General features: G+C 55.2%; 1 protein-coding gene across 1 annotated transcript; it reads left to right on the forward strand.

Annotated features, from left to right (window-relative positions):
• The first annotated feature begins 3,575 nt into the window (after positions 1-3,575).
• On the forward strand, positions 3,576-14,509 carry ATP6V1B2 (ATPase H+ transporting V1 subunit B2). Its single transcript, XM_054000699.1, has 14 exons — positions 3,576-3,718; positions 6,956-7,011; positions 7,615-7,713; positions 8,398-8,491; positions 8,579-8,656; positions 9,130-9,269; positions 9,374-9,475; positions 9,953-10,050; positions 10,960-11,083; positions 11,569-11,719; positions 12,009-12,091; positions 12,175-12,279; positions 12,808-12,937; positions 13,039-14,509. Exons 1-14 carry the CDS (start codon positions 3,577-3,579, stop codon positions 13,173-13,175), a joined length of 1,539 nt encoding a protein of 512 aa, XP_053856674.1. The 5' UTR covers position 3,576; the 3' UTR covers positions 13,176-14,509.
• The last annotated feature ends 6,668 nt before the right edge of the window (positions 14,510-21,177 follow it).

Genomic DNA, 21,177 nt, shown 5'->3' on the forward strand with positions numbered 1-21,177 from the left:
AGCTTCCGAGACCCCGCCGTTTGCAGCACCCGAGAAAATGCGGAATTCTCTGCCAAGCTCGTCCCTCAGAGCTTCCGAGACCCCGCCGTTTGCAGCACCCGACACACCCACATTAAATCACTGATCTAACTGCCTTTGTTGAGGCTAAACCTCATTCCCACCCCGGTTTCTTTAGCGTTCTCGAAACGAATAAATTGATTTAATGTACGTTGGGAAGGACACGCGGGCAGCTCTGAGGAGCAGAGGCACAGCACGATACGTCAGGCTACACCACGGCACAAACAAAGGTTTTGTTTTTTTTTTTTAGTGTCCTCAGAGGAGCGGTGACGCTGCAGTGGCAAACACAGATTTGCACGAATTTTCACTCCCCAGCGGCCTCATTTGGAGAATATCACGAGCTAGGCCAGGCACGTGAACGTCTCCTGCCACGGTTTCTCCCTCTTCCACCTTTCCACCTTTTCCCTCACTAAATAAAGAGGAATAAAGCCGCTCAAGTAAAAAGCTCGGGGATCATGACGTAGCTCACAATTAAATATTTGCTCTCCCCGCTGCTTTGCCAGTTGTTTATTTTTCATATCCTCTCCCGCTGACAATAAATAAAAGTGATCAGCTCCATTTCCCTGGGACAGTTTCCTTTTTGGAGCACGCTGATTTGTGTTTAATTTCCTCTCCTCTAACAGCTACACAGCGTGGTTAATCCTGCAGGTTTAGCCCCAGGCTCTCCTGGGTTATTTTTCCCAGATTTATGGGAGAAAGAGACAAAATAAAGAAGCCCCTTGAGTTCAGAACAGCTCGTGAGAGGGGTGGTGCTGAACTCTGAAACCAAACTGCTCTCAAATCTCAGGTACCTGAACATCTTCGGGAATATATTTGGGATTTTCTTTGGTGTCGCTGTCGAGCAGGACGGGAACAGAGAACTCCAGATCAGAAGGCAAAGAAAATGAGCTCTGATTTATTTCAAATATACCGCTCTATATATAGAGAACATCGAGAAGATTAATTTCATTGGTCTTAGAGTAAAAACATGTCACACCACAGACAGCAGAGCATATCTATAAACAATGTGAATAACAAGATAAATTAGAGAATTATTTACATTCTTTCCCAACTGTTTCCCAGGCTCTTGCCTGGTTAGAAAACCTTTCTCGTTCTCTCTGACTGAGCTGAGAATATCCACACTTTGGGGTGACTTTGAGAAAATCCCAAATATATTCCCTAAGATGTTCGGGTACCTGCGATTTCCCGTGGTGGCAGGGGAGCCCTGAGTGCTTTTCCCCTGGGATCTGTCCCTTCTCCCGGTGCCAGGGTCCCCGCGTGCCGCTTTCCCTTCGTCCTTCCTCGCTCCAGAGAAGCTTTCAGCGCCTGGCTGTCGCTGAGGATAACTCGATCAGGAGCGATTCCAGCCCCCTGCTCGCAGCCTGCAACCCGATTCGTGCTCTAAGTGCAGCCCGGGGCACCCCCGGGGTGATTCCCTCTCCAGCTGGGTTTTTATCTCCATTTCTGCTTGTTTCTGCAGCGCTTTTATCGCCACATCCCATTTTTCCGGGCAGCTGGCAATCAGCACAGCCCATCCTGCCCTGTCCTGGGGTGCTGGGAGCGGCCTGGCCTCGCTCTGCAGAGCCCATCCGGCCTCGCCAGCCCTGGCCCAGCACGAGCCCATTCCCCACCCCGCAGAAGACGGGCTCCCTGCCCCGTTACTGCTCCAGCCCACACAATCTTTTCAATGGCAGAGCAGAGCAGCCGCCGCTGAGGACATTTCCAGCTGGAATTGGAGCCATGCCCAGCCTGGGATCGCTCTCTGCACGGGCAGCAGGGCAGATGTTTCCCTGCAGCGGGAATCCTGCCGGGATGGGGCACCCGGCCTGCGATTCCCGAGCATCAAAATTCCTGGCGGGATGGGGCGCTTGGCCCGGGAATCCTGCCTAGATCGGGGCACCTGGGCTGGGATTCCTGGGATTTTGGAGCACCGGGAATCCAGCTGGGGTCAGGGCACCTGAGCCGGGAATCCCGGGATTTCGGAGCACCAGGATTTCGGAGCACCAGGATTCCCGCCTGGATTCCTGGCCTGGGAATCAGCGCCAGGATTTTGGAGCACCAGGATTCCCGCCTGGATCGGGGTACCTGGCCTGGGAATCAGCGCCAGGATTTCGGAGCACCAGGATTCCCGCCTGGATTCCTGGCCTGGGAATCAGCGCCAGGATTTCGGAGCACTGGGGTTCCCACCTGGATTGGGGTACCTGGCCTGGGAATCAGCGCCAGGATTTTGGAGCACCAGGATTCCCGCCTGGATTGGGGCACCTGGCCTGGGATTTTTGCGCTCTGGGGGATGTTGGGACCGACCGGTTTCGGTCCCTGCTGACCTCAGGGCTGCCTCCAGCCCATGGGATGCTCTCCCGGGCTTTTCCCAGCTGGTTCCTCCCTGGCAGAGCTGGATCCCCCAGGCCTGGCGAGGTTTTGCAGCGGGGGCTCTCTCTGTCCTTCCATCATTTCTGTTTTCCTAAGCTTCTGACACTTGGCTCCGTGATTTCCCTTTCAAACCCCAAAACGGCGCCATCCTTCACCCAGGACATGGAGATTTACTGCAGGGAGAGGGAATAAATCCTAAATATATTCACCTTTCCTCCGCTGGCACATAAATGTGCCGCGGGGGCCGTTTGTCTGCTCCTGCCCGGCCCCAGACCATCGCCAATAACGGCAGATGAGAACATCCTGCCCGGGAATTCCCTGGGCGAGCATTAGAGCGGGACTCGAAGCCTTTAAATGGATTTCAGGAGCGGAGAATTGAGCGGCCGGGGCTGGAAATCGCTCTCCCGGTGTGCGGAGCCGAGGCGGGGCATGAGCGGGGCAGCAGCACCATCTGCTGAGGGAGCCCGGAGCTGCCGGGCCGGGAAGGAGCCCGATTCTCCCGCACCTTTCCTTTCCTTTCCTTTCCTTTCCTTTCCTTTCCTTTCCTTTCCTTTCCTTTCCTTTCCTTTCCTTTCCTTTCCTTTCCTTTCCTTTCCTTTCCCTTTCCCTTTCCCTTTCCCTTTCCCTTTCCCTTTCCCTTTCCCTTTCCCTTTCCCTTTCCCTTTCCCTTTCCCTTTCCCTTTCCCTTTCCCTTTCCCTCTACTCTAGATGCTATTTTTCCATCTCTTATTGCTTTAATTTTTTCAAATTATTTTTCTTCTTTCCTTTACCTTATATTCCTCTTCCTCTTTTCTCTTGCCCTTTTTCCTCATACCTTCCCCCGTTTGACTTTTCAAATTTTTTATTCTTATCCTTTAACCTCTTCCGTTTCCTCTTCCTCCTCCATTTCCTCCTTTTCCTTTTCCTTTTCCTTTTCCTTTTCCTTTTCCTTTTCCTTTTCCTTTTCCTTTTCCTTTTCCATTTTCCTTTTCCTTTTCCTTTTCCTTTTTCCTTTTCCTTTTCCTTTTCCTTTTCCTTTTCCTTTTCCTTTTCCTTTTCCTTTTCCTTTTCCCTTTCAGGACCTGGGACAGCTCCGGCCCCGCCCCTCTCCGCCGGCGGGCGTGTCCCGTGCGTGCATGGGCGGTCCCCCGTGCGTCACTGGGCGTGCCCCCCTCCGCTCTATAACAGCGCATGCGCGCCCGCCCCCTCAGCAGCCGGTCCAACATGGCGGCGGTGCGGGCGCTGCGCGGGGCCGTGAACGGCGCCGGGCCCGGCGGGCCCCGCGAGCAGGCGGCGGCCCTGACCCGCGACTTCCTATCCCAGCCGCGCCTCAGTGAGTGCGGGACGTGCGGGGGGAACCCGGGGGGCTGCGGGAAGGGGGGATCCGCCCGCCTCGGGGGCCGCGGTCCCGGCCAGGCCGCAGCGCCGGATCGCCCCCCCCCCCTCCTCAGAGCAGCTCGGGCTGTAATTAACGCCGTAATTAAACCGGGCGGCCCAGCCCGCTGCGGACACGGCCCTCCCGGAACGCCGGGGTTTGTTCCGGGAGCTGGACGTGGTGGGGGTGGGATGGAGTCTGCTCTTTAACGCTGAATTGCGAAATCGGGTGGAAAAGGGGAAATGCAGGCCTTTGGTTAAATCCCTTTGTGGCAGCGCGGTGGGCAGAGAGCAGAGCGCGTGAAGGTGTTTTCCTCTGGCTGCAGTTACACGAAATGGCTTTTCCTGGGTCCTAAATAGCACCGGGCCCTGCAAGGCGCTGCCCAGCAGCTCCTGGCTCGCGGATCCTTTGGGAATCTCCGCTAGGTTTGGAAGCCAAACCCATCCCTGCAGCTCCAGGCCTTTGCTCCGGAGCAGAGGCTTCTGGCAGGGCTGGAGCCAGGGTGACTCCAGGGTTTTCCGTGGAGATTCTGGGGCTGGGAAATGTGCCGGGTTGCTTTTGGTTTGTCATGGAAGTGCCCGAGGGGCTGATTGGGGAAGGAGAACTCATGAGACAGTCACGGGGTGGAATGCCTCACTCAGGGTCAGCTTTTCCATGAGAAATGCCTCACTCAGGGTCAGCTTTTCCACATGAAATGCCTCACTCGGGGTCAGCTTTTCCACGTGGAATGCCTCGCTCAGGGTCAACTTCTCCATTCCCTATATCCTGGCTCCCATTTCCCCATTCCCTATATCCCAATCCCATCCCCTATTTCCTATTCCCTGTTGCCAATCCCATTCCTGATTCCCATTCCCTGTTCCCTATATCCTGGCCACATTCCTGGTTCCCATTCCCTATATCCTTTTCCTGGTTCCCAGTCCCATTCCTGATTATCCCATTCCCTATATCCCGTTCCCATTCCAGGTTGTCCTGGCCCCATTCCCTATATCCTGGTTGTCAATCCCATTCCTGATTATCCCAGCCCCATTCCCTGTATCCCAATCCCCTTCCCTGTTACCAATCCCTATATCCCAATACCATTCCCTGTTACTTATCTCATTCCCTAGATCCCATTCCCATTCCAGATTATCCCATTCCCTATTGCCGTTCCCATTCCCAGTTCCCAATCCCATTCCCAGTTCCCAATCTCATTCCCTGTTGCCGTTCCCTGTTCCCAATCCCATTTCCAGTTCCCATTCCCAGTTCCCAATCTCATTCCCTGTTGCTGCTCCCATTCCCAATCCCATTCCCAGTCCCATTCCCTGTTGCTGTTTCCAGTTCCCGATCCCATTTCCAGTTCCCGATCCCATTCCCTGTTGCTGTTCCCAGTTCCCGATCCCATTCTCAGTTCCCAGTCCTGTTCCCAGTTCCCATTCCCAGTTCCCAATCCCATTCCCTGTTGCTGTTTCCAGTTCCCGATCCTATTCCCTGTTGCCATTCCCAGTTGCCGATCCCATTCCCAGTTCCCACTCCCGTTCCCATTCCCACTCCCATTCTCATTCCCAATGCCAGTCCCGTTCCCATTCCCAATCCCGTTCCCAATGCCATTCCCAGTTCCCATTCCCAATCCCAATGCCAGTCCCGTTCCCATTCCCAGTTCCCAGTTCCCGATCCCATTCCCAGTTCCCAATCCCATTCCCAGTTCCCGATCCTATTCCCTGTTGCTGTTTCCAGTTCCCGATCCCATTCTCAGTTCCCAGTCCCATTCCCAGTTCCCAATCCCATTCCCTGTTGCTGTTTCCAGTTCCTGATCCTATTTCCTGTTGCTGTTCCCAGTTCCCGATCCCGTTCCCATTCCCACTCCCGTTCCCATTCCCAATGCCAGTCCCATTCCCAATGCCAGTCCCGTTCCCATTCCCATTCCCGTTCCCAATGCCATTCCCAGTTCCCATTCCCAATCCCAATGCCAGTCCCGTTCCCATTCCCAGTTCCCAGTTGCCGATCCCATTCCCAGTTCCCAATGCTGTTCCCAATGCTATTCCCAGTTCCCGTTCCCATTCCCAGTTCCCATTCCCAGTCCCGTTCCCGTTCCCAAGCCCTCGGAGCCGCGCTCTCCTCGCCGATGCCGGCGGGTGCCTCTCGGTGCTCCGGGCACAGCCGTGCTCAGGAGGGTTTGAGGGGTAAAGCTGAGTTCAGGGCTTTAAGCCGAGCTCTGCTGAGCCGGAGCAGTTTCATCATTGCTGCTCCGCGCTGACCTTGCCACAGTTTCAGCTCTGTCAGCACCTGGGGCTTCCCTGCTGGGATTTGGGATCCTGGCTGGCCCCACTCCCGTGTCCCGTCCTTTGGAGCGGTGAGGAACAGCCCCAGCTGCTGCTTCTGCCCTCAGCTGGCAGCAGAATCCTGCCTTGGAATCCCACAGTCATGGAATGGTTTGGGTTGGAAGGGACCCAGTGCCACCCCTGCCACGGGGACACCTTCTGCTGTCCCAGGGTGCCCCAAAACCCCTCCAGCCTGAGCAGGGAATTCCTGTCATGGAGAAGAAACACTGGGATCACACCAGTGTCACCTCCAGGAGCAGGAAAAATGCTGGAGAGGAAAACACTGGGATCACACCAGTGTCATCTCCAGCAGCAGGAAAAATGCTGGAGAGGAAAACACTGGGATTATGTCGGTGTCACCTCCAGGAGCAGGAAAAATGCTGAAGAGGAAAACACTGGGATTATGTCAGTGTCACCTCCAGGAGCAGGAAAAATGCTGGAGAGGGAAACAATGGGATTATGTCGGTGTCACCTCCAGGAGCAGGAAAAATGCTGGAGAGGAAAACACTGGGATCACATCAGTGTCACCTCCAGGAGCAGGAAAAATGCTCCAGGAATTCAGGAAAAATGCTCAAGAGGAAAACACTGGGATTATGTCGGTGTCATCTCCAGCAGCAGGAAAAATGCTTCAGGAATTCCTCTAATGGAGAAGGAAATAGTGGGATCACAGCAGTGTCATCCCCAGGAGCAGGAAAAATGCTGGACACCCAATCCTGTCCCTAATCCTTCCTGTGGAGTTCCTAATAAACAGAAATCGAGCCCCAAATCTGAGCCTGGCATAAGGGATGGAATGGGATGTGGGAAGGGATGGAGTGGAAAATGGGATGTGGGAAGGGATGAGGTGGAAAATGGGATGTTCCTGAGGAAGGGCCTGACTCCTGCCTTGTGTTTTTTGCAGCCTACAAAACCGTGTCGGGTGTGAACGGGCCCCTGGTTATCCTGGACCAGGTTAAGGTAAATTCTCACCTGTTGATGGAGATTTTGGAGGGAGAGTTGCCAGGAAAAGCTGGGAAAGGTTGCTGGGAAATTCCCCAGAGCCATTTTGATACGTTTCTGACTGCTGGGACGAATGGGAGTGTGGAAATTCCTCTAAGGCTGGAGGAAAGGGGGAGTTTTTGGGGAAAGAAAAGAAGCAGAGTTTGAGTTTTACCAAACCCCTGGAATGCTGATGAAATTCCAGGCTGAAGTGAAGCTCTTTGCTGTGTTCTTGACCTTTCTGTTTCCACACCAGTGCTCTGGAAAAGGAAGCTGTGGACACTCCTGGCTTCTTTTCAGGATGCTCTTAAGGTCAAAACTGCTGCAGGTTTTTCTTCTTGTCAGAGGCTGCACTGGGGCTTTCTGCCACTATTTGGAGTTTTTGGAACTGATTCTGGCAGCTCCAACCATGCAAATATAATTTATTCCCATAAAAATGCCTTTAACCTGGGAGATTTAATATCCTGGGCAGGAGTTTGGTTCTGATGATGAAATTATTCTTAAAAACCGAGTTGTTTCCAGGTTGGGAGCTGGTGATTTTTGTTTGCTGGCTGGAGTTTAACGCTTTCCCTCCTCCCTCAGTTCCCCAGGTACGCCGAGATCGTGCACCTGACCCTGCCCGACGGCACCAGGAGGAGTGGGCAGGTGCTGGAAGTCAGTGGCTCCAAAGCTGTGGTTCAGGTAGGAGCAGGAGGCTCTTTTCCCATCACTGATTAGTCAGGATGAGCCCCAAACCAAATCAAACCTGCCTGGAGATGAATTCTTTTTCAATGAAAACAACAAATCACCTGCTCGTTCCCAGTGCAGGTGGCATCGATAATTTTAGGAGATTTCTGACAGTGCTCAGTGACATTTTCATTTCCATCCCCCCTTGGATTTCTTTCCACCCCTCCTGGATTTATTTCCACCCCCCTCCTGGATTTATTTCCACCCCCCTCCTGGATTTATTTCCACCCCTCCTGGATTTATTTCCACCCCCCTGGGGGTGGATTCCTTTGCTGCTGGATTAAAGGAATCCCCTGGAATTTGCAGTGTTGGATTCCAGATCAGCCCTGTGCCGAGTGGGTGCTGGTATTTCTCCTAAAAACCTGTTTCTTGTTCACATTATTATTGCACCTGAAGAGCTTGGCAGGGGGAAACGCTTGAGATCAAAGGAGTTGCTCCAGGTTTGGTGGTTGTTGCTGATGGAATTCATGATTTTTTTTTAAAGCAGGGCTTTGTGGTGTTTTCTCTTGAAGCCCTTTCCAGAGCAGCTCCTGCTTTGTGCCCTGGGGGCTGCAGGTGAAGCAGCATTCAGGGTTTACTTTGTGAAGCACAAAACTTCTGTCCTGTGGTTTATTTTTATTTTTCTTGCTGCATTTGCAGGTATTTGAAGGCACTTCAGGGATTGATGCCAAGAAAACCTCCTGTGAGTTCACCGGGGACATCCTGCGAACCCCGGTCTCGGAGGACATGCTGGGTGAGGATTTACCTGAGCAGTGAACAGATTTATCCAAAGTTAACTGCTTTTCACAATAATTCTCATTTTTATTGCTGTTTCCTACAGGCAGAGTGTTCAATGGATCAGGAAAACCCATAGACAGAGGCCCCATTGTCTTGGCTGAGGATTTCTTGGACATCATGGGTTTGTTCTTAATCCTTTTCTGAAGGGGAGTAAAGCCAAACCTGGTGTGTTTCAGCTTTCTGAATTTATATATTTGCTTGAGAACACAAGATCTAACTTGGGAGGGGCCTCTTTTCAATTTTGAGTATGTGTATGGCATTAAATTCTAATTAATTAAATTACCCAAGTGCAGGGAGATGAGGGAGCAGAAAAATTTCTGCAATGTTTGCAAGATGCTCTTTGTCATTTGTAAACTTAATTCTACAATACCTAAAGGTGAAATGCTGATAACCTGGCAGGGTTTTAGATCATTCTTACCACTGATATGAAAATTTAACACCAGAGTCTTGGGCTCTGAAAGGCTCAGGTGTGACCAGGAGCAGCTAAAGATCTGTTGGTGTCACAGTGGGGCTTGTACCCATTTATCAGGGTGTTTGATAAAGCTCCCAGCACGTGCAGGGAGTGACATTGTGTTCTCTCCAAAAATCCCACAGGCCAGCCAATCAACCCCCAGTGTCGGATCTATCCAGAGGAGATGATCCAGACTGGCATTTCTGCCATAGATGGCATGAACAGTATTGCCAGGGGCCAGAAAATCCCCATTTTCTCAGCTGCTGGGCTGCCCCACAACGAGGTGAGGCCTCAGAGCTGCTCTAAACCTGGTGGGAGCCAGGAGTAAATTGAATTCTGGGCTGTGGAACAGCATCGGGTGCAAACCCTGGACTATTTCTTGCCTAGATTGCAGCTCAGATCTGTCGCCAGGCTGGCTTGGTGAAGAAATCCAAAGATGTGATGGATTACAGCGAGGAGAACTTTGCCATCGTCTTTGCTGCCATGGGGGTGAGCCCAGAGTGCTGGGGGAGGGCGGGGCTGGAGAAATCACTGAGAGATTCTGAGAGTGGCTGAAGCCTGAGCAGCTTTTGTGTGTGTGGAATTAAAGAATGGGTGAAAATCCCAAAGGCTGGAATCTGCCTCTGGAACAGGCTGCCCAGAGAAGCCATGGCTGCCCCATCCCTGCAAGTGTCCAAGGTTGGATGAGGCTTGGAGCACCCTGGGATAGTGGGAGGTGTCCCTGCCCATGGCACTGGAAGGGTTTTTGGGGTCCCTTCCCACCCAAACCATTCCATGAATTTAACAAAGCGTGGTCAGGATCGAGTGGCTCAGACTTGATCTCCAGCCTGGAATTCCAGAAATTGCTGACTCTGGGAGCATAGAGGAACCTGATGGATGGAGATCTTTGCTGTGGGTTATTAATGAGCTCGTCAGCCCTTAATTGGCTGGGAAACGTGCCAAGTTGAACCCAGAACTGTGCTTTAGGTGAACATGGAAACCGCTCGGTTCTTCAAGTCAGACTTCGAGGAGAACGGCTCCATGGACAACGTGTGCCTGTTCCTGAACCTGGCCAACGACCCCACGTGAGTGGCCACTCCCTGAGGGGGGGGACAGCAAACCACCTGGGGGGGGATGGAGCCTTGTGTGGGGCTTCGTGCAGGTGCCACTTGTGGTGGGGTTTGGTGGCTGCAACGCTGCGAGTGAGATGCTGGTGGTGGAGCTGCAGGTGCAGTGCTGGAGCTGCAGCTAAAATGCTGCTGCAGGTGCAATGCTGGAGGAGCTCCAGGTGCAATGCTGGAGGAGCTCCAGGTGCAGTGCTGGTGCTGGAGCTAAAATGCTGCTCCAGGTGCAATGCTGGAGCTCCAGGTGCAATGCTGGAGGAGCTCTGGATGCAGTGCTGGTGGTGGAGCTCCAGGTGCAATGCTGGAGGAGCTCCAGGTGCAATGCTGGAGGAGCTCTGGATGCAGTGCTGGTGGTGGAGCTCCAGGTGCAATGCTGGAGGAGCTCCAGGTGCAGTGCTGCTGCTGGAGCTAAAATGCTGCTCCAGGTGCAATGCTAGAGCTGCAGGTGCAATGCTGGAGGAGCTGCAGGTGCAATGCTGGTGGTGGAGCTCTGGGTGCACTGGTGGTGCTGCAGCTAAAATGCTGCTCCAGGTGCAGTGCTGGAGCTGCAGGTGCAGTGCTGGAGGAGCTGCAGGTGCAATGCTGGAGGAGCTGCAGGTGCAATGCTGGAGCTCTGCGTGCACTGGTGGTGCTGCAGCAAAAATGCTGCTCCAGGTGCAGTGCTGGTGCTGGAGCTGCAGGTGCAGTGCTGGTGGTGGAGCTCCGAGTGCACTGGTGGTGCTGCAGCAAAAATGCTGCTCCAGGTGCAATGCTGGAGCTCCAGGTGTAGTGCTGGAGCTGCAGGTGCAGCGCTGCTGCTGCAGGTGCTGCCTGGCAGCCCCGTGTGGCTCCCAGGTGTCCCTGGCAGGTGACAGCAGGGTTGTGTTGCAGCATCGAGCGCATCATCACGCCCCGCCTGGCCCTGACCACGGCCGAGTTCCTGGCCTACCAGTGTGAGAAGCACGTGCTGGTCATCCTGACGGACATGAGCTCCTACGCCGAGGCTCTCCGAGAGGTGTGTGCTCGTTAAGGTGTTAATTAACGTGTTTGTTGGCAGAAAGGGGTGCTGTGAAGTGAGGAGCCGAGCTGCTGCTCAAGCTGTTGGAGTTAATGTTCATTGGGATGGTTGGGAGCAGCCGGTGAGGATTTTAGCTGATCCTTGGTTGGCTGGGTTTTATTTCACTGGTGGCAGTTCCACCCCTGGAAGTGTCCAAGGCCAGGTTGGACAGGGCTTGGAGCAACCTGGGACAGTGGGAGGTGTTCCTGGCATGGCAGGGATGGGACTGGCTGATATTGAAGTTTCTTTCCAACCCAAACCACGCCATAATTCCATAAATCAGCAGTTTGACACCCTAATTCTGGATTTTCCTTGTCCTTTCATGGCTATGCTGGCAAATACCTGAGGGGGGGTTTGTGTGGCTGCACTTGAAGTGCCCAGTGCAGACAGCAGCTCCCTGGGCTGGATCTGACTCCCTGGGAATGTTTTTGTGGCTGCCCCAGGTGTCAGCAGCTCGGGAGGAGGTGCCTGGGCGCCGTGGCTTCCCTGGCTACATGTACACTGACCTGGCCACCATCTACGAGCGCGCCGGGCGCGTGGAGGGCAGGAACGGCTCCATCACCCAGATCCCCATCCTCACCATGCCCAACGACGGTGAGTCACAGCCAGGGAGCCTTCCAAGAGCTGCCTTGGGGGCACACAGCAGCACAGGAGTCCTGTGGCCTTTCGGTTCCCTTCCCATTCCAGGTTTTGGCTGCCTTCTTTTAAAAATGCTTTGGCTTTTGAGGGCTCAGGCTTGGTGCTCGTAGCTCAAATCCAAGAGCGCTTGGGATTTGTGGAGGGAATAATTGCTGAAGTCACCTGGCAACAAAAAGCTGCACCTCAGTGCTAAAATGGATATGAAAGGGCTGAAAATGTTCAAAAATTTTTTTTTTCCCCACAGATATTACTCATCCCATCCCTGACTTGACTGGATACATCACTGAGGGACAGATCTACGTGGACAGGCAGCTGCACAACAGGCAGGTGTGTGCCTCAGTGCTCACGAGGTGCTTAGGGTTATTGTAATTCTTTAAGGATTCCAGTTAATTCTGGGTGTTTTCCCCCAGATTTACCCCCCCATCAACGTCCTGCCCTCCCTGTCCCGGCTGATGAAGTCGGCCATCGGCGAGGGCATGACCAGGAAGGACCACGCGGATGTGTCCAACCAGCTGGTGGGTACAAAACCCCTCTCCAGCACACCCTTGGCTGCCCAGCCTGCATCAGTTGGGGTCCAGAACGTTCCTGAGGCTGCTTTAATGCCTTGAGTGTTCAGTGAGAGGTTTTGAGTTTGAAGAGGAGTTGTGGATGATCAGAGAGGAGGGAACAGCTGAGCTGGGGGTGCTCACCTGGAGAGGAGAAGGCTCCAGGGAGAGCTCAGAGCCTGAAGGGGCTCCAGGAGAGCTGGAGAGGGACTGGGGACGAGGGATGGAGGGACAGGACACAGGGAATGGCTTCCCACTGCCAGAGGGCAGGGTTAGGTGGGGTATTGAGAAGGAATTCCTGGCTGTGAGGGCGAGGAGGGGCTGGGCTGGAATTCCCAGAGCAGCTGTGGCTGCCTCTGCATCCCTGCAGTGCCCAAGGCCAGGCTGGGATAAGCTGGGACAGTGGGAGGTGTCCCTGCCGTGGCAGGGCTGGGATGAGGTGATGTTTGAGGGCCCTGTCGGCCACGCCAGGCTCCCTGAGCCCCGTTCCCCTCGCAGTACGCCTGCTACGCCATCGGCAAGGACGTGCAGGCCATGAAGGCCGTGGTGGGGGAGGAAGCCCTGACCTCGGACGATCTCCTGTACCTGGAGTTCCTGCAGAAGTTTGAGAAGAACTTCATTGCTCAGGGTAAGGATGGCAGCAGCTCCCAGCGGGGCAGGGCTCATCCCAGGGCATTTCCCTGTGGCACTCCCTGCCCCACGCGTGCCCCGCGCTGTCCCTCCCTGCAGGGCCCTACGAGAACCGCACGGTGTTCGAGACCCTGGACATCGGCTGGCAGCTGCTCAGGATCTTCCCCAAGGAGATGCTCAAGAGGATCCCCCAGAGCACGCTGGCCGAGTTCTACCCTCGGGATGCCAAGCACTAGCCCGGCTCCCCGTGCCCCTGCTCCGTGGTTTGGTTTCCTTTTCCATGTGTTGGTGTTCCCCTGTCGCCCTCCCAGCTCCAACCAGCAGCAGGTGACGCTTGTGGCAGCGTTCCCGCTGAGAGCAGCTTGGAAAATATCCCTTCTCCCACAGCCTGCATCTCCAGGAGGATGCTCTGAAAAACATGCAATAGCCACCACGAGGTGTTGGGGTTTGAAATGAGCCTTTTGTGGGGTTCTCGGGGCTGAGCATGACCAGAAATTGCAAACCTTCGCTTTGAAACCATGGGTTAGAAAACGTGAAGGAGGAAATGGTGACTTGCAGGACAACATTCCTTGGTGAAAAATGCAGGTTTTTAACCATTCTGAAAGGTTTGTGTGAAATGAGGGTGTGGGGGTGACACTGGGGACTTCCCCACCAGCAAAGGTGGAAAAGTCCTTGTCCTTTCAGAGGACAAAGGCCAGTGAGGTGTTACCTGAAAGTAGCAGGATGAAGCTTAATTACTGAATTACAGCTTTTAAATTGAAGTTTGCAGAGTAAATTTCCTCCTTCACCCTGTTTTGGTTGGATTCTGGAGATGCCAGACAGAACCAGCAGCTCAGTCTGGGCTCAGCAGTGTCACCACAGCTGTTGGTGGTTCAAGGCTTTGTGCTGCTGCTGAAGGGGATCCTGAGAGGTGAAAACCAACCTAAAACCTGGCCCAGGTGTGCTGGTGTGAGCTCAGCTTTTAAACCACGGCCTGTACACACACAAGGCAACAGGAGTTAATGAAAAAGGCAGCTTTTAAAGTGAGAAAGGATATTTCAGACCTGCTCCAGGTGCGCCGGGCCCGTGCCGTGGCTGGAGCTGTTGTGGTTTGCACTCCAGGCACAGATTTGCCTCAGCCCCGAGCTCAGCATTCCCAAACTCTGCAATCCTGGCTGGGCAATTCCGTGTTGTTCCTTTTCCAACGGGTTCAGCCGAGGCTCCGGGCCCACTGCTGCTGCTGCTGCTGGCACAATTCCATGCTTTTTCCAGGCTTTCCTGTAGTCTGAGCTCTGGTCTGGCTCAGCAGAGCATGTTGCACCTCCCTGCACGCCTTCAGGCCCGTCTGGGAAGGTGCTAACATGACTGGAATGTGCTAATTCCAGCTTTCCCAGTGTCTCCATGTGCAGTTCTCTGGTTTGTTCCGTGTTCTCTGTGGCTGCAGCAGCAACTTTATTCCAGTGCATTCCACCCAAAGCTGTGTCCAGTCTCTTTTTCCCGAGGTCAGGCTGGGAGGGCGGAAGCGTTGGCATGAAAACACTTTAATGTAGAGAATCTCTAAATAAATTAAATATGGAAGGTGTTGAACAAAGGGCAGCTTCGGTGATTCTGGGGGTGAAAAATCACTTGGGCTGTTCAGCAGGCTCTTCCTGTCCCCAGGGAATGGGGATGGAACAGCTTCAGTGAGGATTAAGGGTCACCGGAGCCACCCCCACATTGTCCCTGGAGCTGGTGGCTGAGGAGGAGGAGGGTCTGACCTTCAGCCTCAGTCACGGGGCAAGGCTTTGCAGGAATGTGCAGGGAATGTGATCCCTCTGTCCTCACCTCCCTCCCTCTGCTGGGGGAGGCTTGGAAACCTTAAACTCCTGGAAATTGAGCTTTAGGCCCCACTTTGGCTGGGGTTTTGGATATGATCAGCAGTGGGATGGGGGGGTCAGTGCGTGAGCCCAGCCCCCTCCTCAGCCCTGGGCACGTTCCAGGGTTAGGACAGACCCTGTCCCAGGTGGGGACAGCCTGAGCCTGGCACAGGGATCTGGAAAACCAGGATTGGGCAAGCCCAGGAGTGAACAAACCAAACCCAGGAATGGCAAACGTGGGGATGAGCAAATGCAGGAATGAACAAACCAAACCCAGGAATGGCAAACGTGGGAATGGACAAATGCAGGAGTGACCAAACCAGGAATGAACAAACCAAACCCAGGAATGGCAAACGTGGGAATGGACAAATGCAGGAATGAACAAACCAAACCCAGGAATGGCAAACGTGGGAATGGACAAATGCAGGAGTGACCAAACCAGGAATGAACAAACCTGGGAATGGCAAACGTGGGAATGGGCAAATGCAGGAATGACCAAATCAAACCCAGGAGTGAACAAACCCGGGACTGGCAAACACAGGAATGCCCAAACCAGGAATGAACAAACCCAGGAATGGCAAACGTGGGAATGGACAAATGCAGGAATGAACAAACCAAACCCGGGAATGGGCAAACGCAGGAATGAACAAACCAAACCCAGGAATGAACAAACCCGGGACTGGCAAACACAGGAATGACCAAACCAAACCCAGGAGTGACCAAACCAGGAATGAACAAACGCAGGAACGACCTGGGCAAACCCGGGAATGAACAAAAGCAAGAATGACCAAGTCAAACCTGGAAATGAACAAAACCGGGAATGAACAAACCAAACCAGGAATGGACAAAACCAGGAATGTACAAATCAAACCCAGGAATGGAAAATGTATGAATGAACAAACCCAGGAATGGGCAAATCCAGGAATGAACAAACCAAACCCAGGAATGGCAGACCCAGGAATGACCAAACCTGGAATGACCAAAACCAGGAATGAACAAATTAAACCCACGAATGGCAAACCCAGAAAAGACCAAGTCAAACCCAGGAATGACCAAACCTGGAATGACCAAAACCAGGAATGAACAAATCAAACACAGGAATGGAAAACGTGGGAATGAACAAACCCGGGAATGGGCAAACCAAACCCAGGAATGGGCAAACCAGGAATAAACCAAAAGCAGGAATGACCAAACCAGGAATGATTAAGTCAAACCTGGGAATGAACAAACCAAACCCAGGAATGGCAAGCCCAGGAATGACCAAAACCAGGAATGAACAAACCAAACCCAGGAATGGAAAACGTGGGAATGAACAAACCTGGGAACGGACAGAACCAGGAATGGCCAAACCAAACCCAGGAATGGAAAACGTGGGAATGAACAAACCTGGGAACGGACAGAACCAGGAATGAACAAACCAAACCCAGGAATGGAAAACGTGGGAATGAACAAACCTAGGAACAGACAAACCCAGGAATGGCCAAACCAAACCCAGGAATGGAAAACGTGGGAATGAACAAACCTAGGAACAGACAAACCCAGGAATGGCCAAACCAAACCCAGGAATGGAAAACGTGGGAATGAACAAACCTGGGAACGGACAGAACCAGGAATGAACAAACCAAACCCAGCTTTGGTTTCCCCTCTCTGCAGCCCCCGGCGCTCAGCACAGCGTTTCCCCGCGAGCTGCTCAGTGCTGCGGGATGAACAAAGGCCTTGGGGCTGTCCGTCTGTCCCTGGCAGTGCTGTGACAGCTCCTGGCACGGCTGGGGACAGGGGACAGCAGGTACCGGCTCAAAGGGCCGTGCTGCTCTCCCAGCTGCCGCTGCCGGGCGTTTCCAGGCCGGCTGCTTTTCTAATTCAGATTTTTGATCCCATAATGAGTAACGAGCACCGCCCGGGGGCTCAGCCTCTCGCCGAGGGATGGCAGCCGGTCCCTGCCGCGGGCACACGCCAGCTGTCCCCTCGCTGGGGAGGGGAGGGGAGGGGACAGCCCGGGCGGGTCCCTCCTGCCCCGGGGGCTCCGGGCCGGTGGCAGATGCGAGGCAGGGCCAGCACCAGGCTGGTGGCCAGAGCGGCCGGGGTTCATTTGCACATCAAAAGCGGCTTTTTGCGCACCAAACCCGGCCCTGCGAGCGCGAGGTGGCTCCGTCCAATTCCCCGTCCCAGCCAGCGCCGCGGAGGAGGGGTTGGGATTGGGATTGGGGTTGAGTTCGGGTTCGGGTTTGTGTTTAGGGCTGCCTCTGGCACACAGCCAGACACGCGTGCGGTGCCACCGGGGCGTTTAAAGGAGATGCAAATCGGCTTTTCTCCGTCCGGGGCTGATTTGCATGCGCTCATTAGCCCAACGATCGCGCTGCTCCTGCGGCAGCTGCAGCGGGGCTGGAGCAGAGCAGGGACCCCCGGCCCGGGGGGTGCTCCGGCTGGACTCGTTCTCCCTTTTGCTCCCCAAAAACCAGCCTGGCTGCCTCAGCCCCTGCTCCTGCTGAACCCGTCCCTGAGGGAGCTCTGCCTGTCACCAGGGAATGATTTTCCCCTGGGATTTTCTGGCCTTGCTGCTCCTTCCTGCTCCAGGAGCAGGGTCCAGCAATCCTGGGGCTCTCTTAGGACAGGAGCAGTTCACACCCTGGGGTTCTCCCAGGACAGGAGCAGCTCACATCCTGGAGCTCTCCCAGGACAGGAGCAGTTCACATCCTGGAGCTCTCCCAGGAGCAGCTCACATCCTGGGGTTCTCCCAGGAGCAGCTCACACCCTGGAGCTCTCCCAGGAGCAGCTCACATCCTGGAGCTCTCCCAGGAGCAGTTCACATCCTGGAGCTCTCCCAGGACAGGAGCAGCTCACATCCTGGAGCAGCTCACACCCTGGAGCTCTCCCAGGAGCAGTTCACATCCTGGGGTTCTCCCAGTAGCAGCTCACATCCTGGAGCTATCCCAGGACGGACAGGGGCAGTTCACATCCTGGAGCTCTCCCAGGACAGGGGCAGTTCACATCCTGGAGCTATCCCAGGACAGGGGCAGCTCACATCCTGGAGCTATCCCAGGAGCAGCTCACATCCTGGAGCTCTCCCAGGACAGGAGCAGCTCACATCCTGGAGCTATCCCAGGAGCAGTTCACATCCTGGAGCTCTCCCAGGAGCAGTTCACATCCTGGAGCTATCCCAGGAGCAGTTCACATCCTGGAGCTCTCCCAGGAGCAGCTCACACCCTGGGGTTCTCCCAGGACAGGAGCAGCTCACACCCTGGAGCTCTCCCAGGAGCAGTTCACATCCTGGAGCTCTCCCAGGACAGGGGCAGTTCACATCCAGGAGCTCTCCCAGGAGCAGTTCACATCCTGGAGCTCTCCCAGGACAGGAGCAGTTCACACCCTGGAGCTCTCCCAGGCAGGAGCAGCTCACATCCAGGAGCTCTCCCAGGACAGGAGCAGCTCACATCCAGGAGCTCTCCCAGGACAGGAGCAGCTCACATCCTGGGATTCTCCCAGGAGCAGTTCACATCCTGGAGCTCTCCCAGGAGCAGCTCACATCCTGGGGTTCTCCCAGGAGCAGTTCACATCCTGGAGCTATCCCAGGACAGGAGCAGCTCACATCCTGGAGCTATCCCAGGAGCAGTTCACATCCTGGAGCTCTCCCAGGAGCAGCTCACATCCTGGAACTCTCCCAGGACAGGAGCAGTTCACACCCTGGAGCTCTCCCAGGAGCAGTTCACATCCTGGAGCTCTCCCAGGACAGGAGCAGTTCACATCCAGGAGCTCTCCCAGGACAGGAGCAGCTCACATCCTGGAGCTCTCCCAGGACAGGAGCAGTTCACATCCTGGAGCTCTTCCCTGCCAGCTTTGTGCCAAGGCTGGCACAGCTCAGCCACAGCTTCAGGAGGAGTTTGCTGGAAAAGAGGCAGGACCATCACCTGCTTTTCAGGAGAAGCAGCCCAGGGCCCTCAGGGCTTCAATTTTGGGTCTGCAGGGATGAGGTTTTGGCTTCCCTGGGTGTTCCTAAGAATTCCCTGGGGTGTTTGTGCCCTCAGGGATGCTGCTGTCCCTCCTGGACCTGCCCTCGATCCTCCTGCTGCTGCTGAGCGGGGTTGTGGCCTCTTAAGGGACAGAGATGTCCCCTGGGAATCCTCCCGGGCAGAACTGGGAGCTCAGGGCTCTCCTTGCTGCTCCCTTGGCCTGGATTCCTGGGAAAGAAGGGCTGGGAAGGGCTGGGCTGCACCCCCGGCCGGGCTGGGGTGACTGTGACAGGAGGGACCCTCAGGGCACAGAGGGGTTTTCCTGTCCCTTCCCTCCCCAGCAGTTCCAAAATAAACTAAAAATAAACAAACTCTAAAAATCAATTTCCCTCTCTCCTGGGGCAGCGGGAGCACAGCCAAGATTTCCCTGGAAAGCTGCAGCAGGTGCCAGGTGCCTTTTTGGGGTGCTCAGATCCTGCCCCTGCCTCGTGGGTACAGCCAGATGGGGCAGAATGAGCAGAATTTCCTGAAATTGGAGAGTTCTCCCCATTTTTCTGCTCCCCAACCTCCCCCTTTGCCTCCTCCACGCTGTTTTGTTGGTTTTTTTTTTTTTTTTTTTTTTTGGTGGAGTTGATTTGGTTTGGAGCAAAACAACTGAAATAGTCAAAATACAACCTCGGGTTGGTTCCAGCAGCCAGGCTTCACCTCTCCCTCGGGAATTGTTTTCCTGGATCTCCTCAGGATCAGGGATGCTGGGGATGGGCTCAGGGTGAAAACCAGGCCCCCCTGCAGAGTCGGGGGGCTCAGGCTGGCAGCGGGGCCGGGTGGATTATCCCACTCTCCCTGAGCTCCCCGAGCCCAATCCCTGCTTCTCCGTGCTCGGGTTATCCCAGCTGCAGAGCAGAGATAACTCCGGGCTGGAAAAAGCAGGGCCAGGTGCAAGGATGTCCCCAGAGGGGACTCTGGTGGGCTGTGATAAATTCTGGTGGCTCAGGCATGGAAAATCCCCAGAGCACCCGCAGAGAGAGAGGCTGGGGGAAGTTTTAAAAAATTTATTTATAAATAAAAACATAAAATTAACCAGTAGTTTACATCAGTCACCAGAAAGAACATCAAAAAAAAAAAAAAATTAAACAAAACAAAAAAAACTGCAGAAAAATAATTCTCTGTCCAGGCCGCGGCCTGGAGCGACACACCTGGAATGCGACGGGCACACACAGCGCAGTTGTGCAAAGGCAGCACGGCGAGGCCTCTGGAGATCACATCACAGAGCTGGGGGGACACGGGGCCGAGGGGACACGGCTGGGGACAGGGACGGTGCCACCGAGGCCAGCGGGAGCGGGGCATTGCCGGGACGGGGGGGTTGGCACGGGCTCGGCTCCCCTCGGCTCCGGGCACGGAGCCCTGCCCGGGGCTGTGCTCATTTCGGGGGATGCACAAAATCCCGGCCCTGGTCCTGCAGCTTCCCAAAACATCCTTCGGTGGGGCCGGGCAGGGACCGGGCAGAGATTGGGCAGGGACAGGGCAGGGATTGGGCAGGGACAGGGCAGGAATTGGGCAGGGACAGGGTAGAGATTGGGCAGAGATTGGGCAGGGATTGGGCAGGGACAGGGCAGGGATTGGGCAGGAATTGGGCAGGGATTGGGCAGGGACAGGGCAGAGATTGGGCAGGAATTGGGCAGGGACAGGGCAGGAATTGGGCAGAGATTGGGCAGGGATTGGGCAGGGAATGGGCAGGGACAGGGTAGAGATTGGGCAGGGACAGGGCAGGAATTGGGCAGGGACAGGGCAGGGATTGGGCAGGAATTGGGCAGGGAATGGGCAGAGATTGGGCAGGGACAGGGCAGGAATTGGGCAGGGACAGGGCAGAGATTGGGCAGGGATTGGGCAGGGACAGGGCAGGAATTGGGCAGGGATTGGGCAGGGGCTGGCCCCGGGGGGCACCCGCAGGAGCCCGAGGTTGGCTTTTCCAGCGGGCCAGGGGTGAGCATCGCTTGTGCCAGCACCAGGCCGAGCTGGGCAGTGCCAGGTCCAGGTGGGCAGTGCCAGACCCGGCTGGGCAGTGCCAGGACCAGCTGGACAGTGCCAAACTCAGCTGGGCAGTGCCAGGACAGACTGGGCAGTGCCAGACCCAGCTGGGCAGTGCCAGGACAGACTGAGCAGTGCCAGACCCGGCTGGGCAGTGCCAGGACAGACTGGGCAGTGCCAGGACTGGCTGGGCAGTGCCAGGACAGGCTGGGCAGTGCCAGGACAGGCTGGGCAGTGCCAGACCCGGCTGGGCAGTGCCAGGACAGACTGGGCAGTGCCAGGCCCAGCTGGGCAGTGCCAGGACAGACTGGGCAGTGCCAGGCCCAGCTGGGCAGTGCCAGACCCAACTGGGCAGTGCCAGGACTGGCTGGGCAGTGCCAGGACAGGCTGGGCAGTGCCAGACCCAGCTGGGCAGTGCCAGGACAGGCTGG

The sequence above is a fragment of the Vidua macroura genome, chromosome 28, assembly GCF_024509145.1.
Source record: "Vidua macroura isolate BioBank_ID:100142 chromosome 28, ASM2450914v1, whole genome shotgun sequence".
NCBI classification, from domain to species: domain Eukaryota; kingdom Metazoa; phylum Chordata; class Aves; order Passeriformes; family Viduidae; genus Vidua; species Vidua macroura.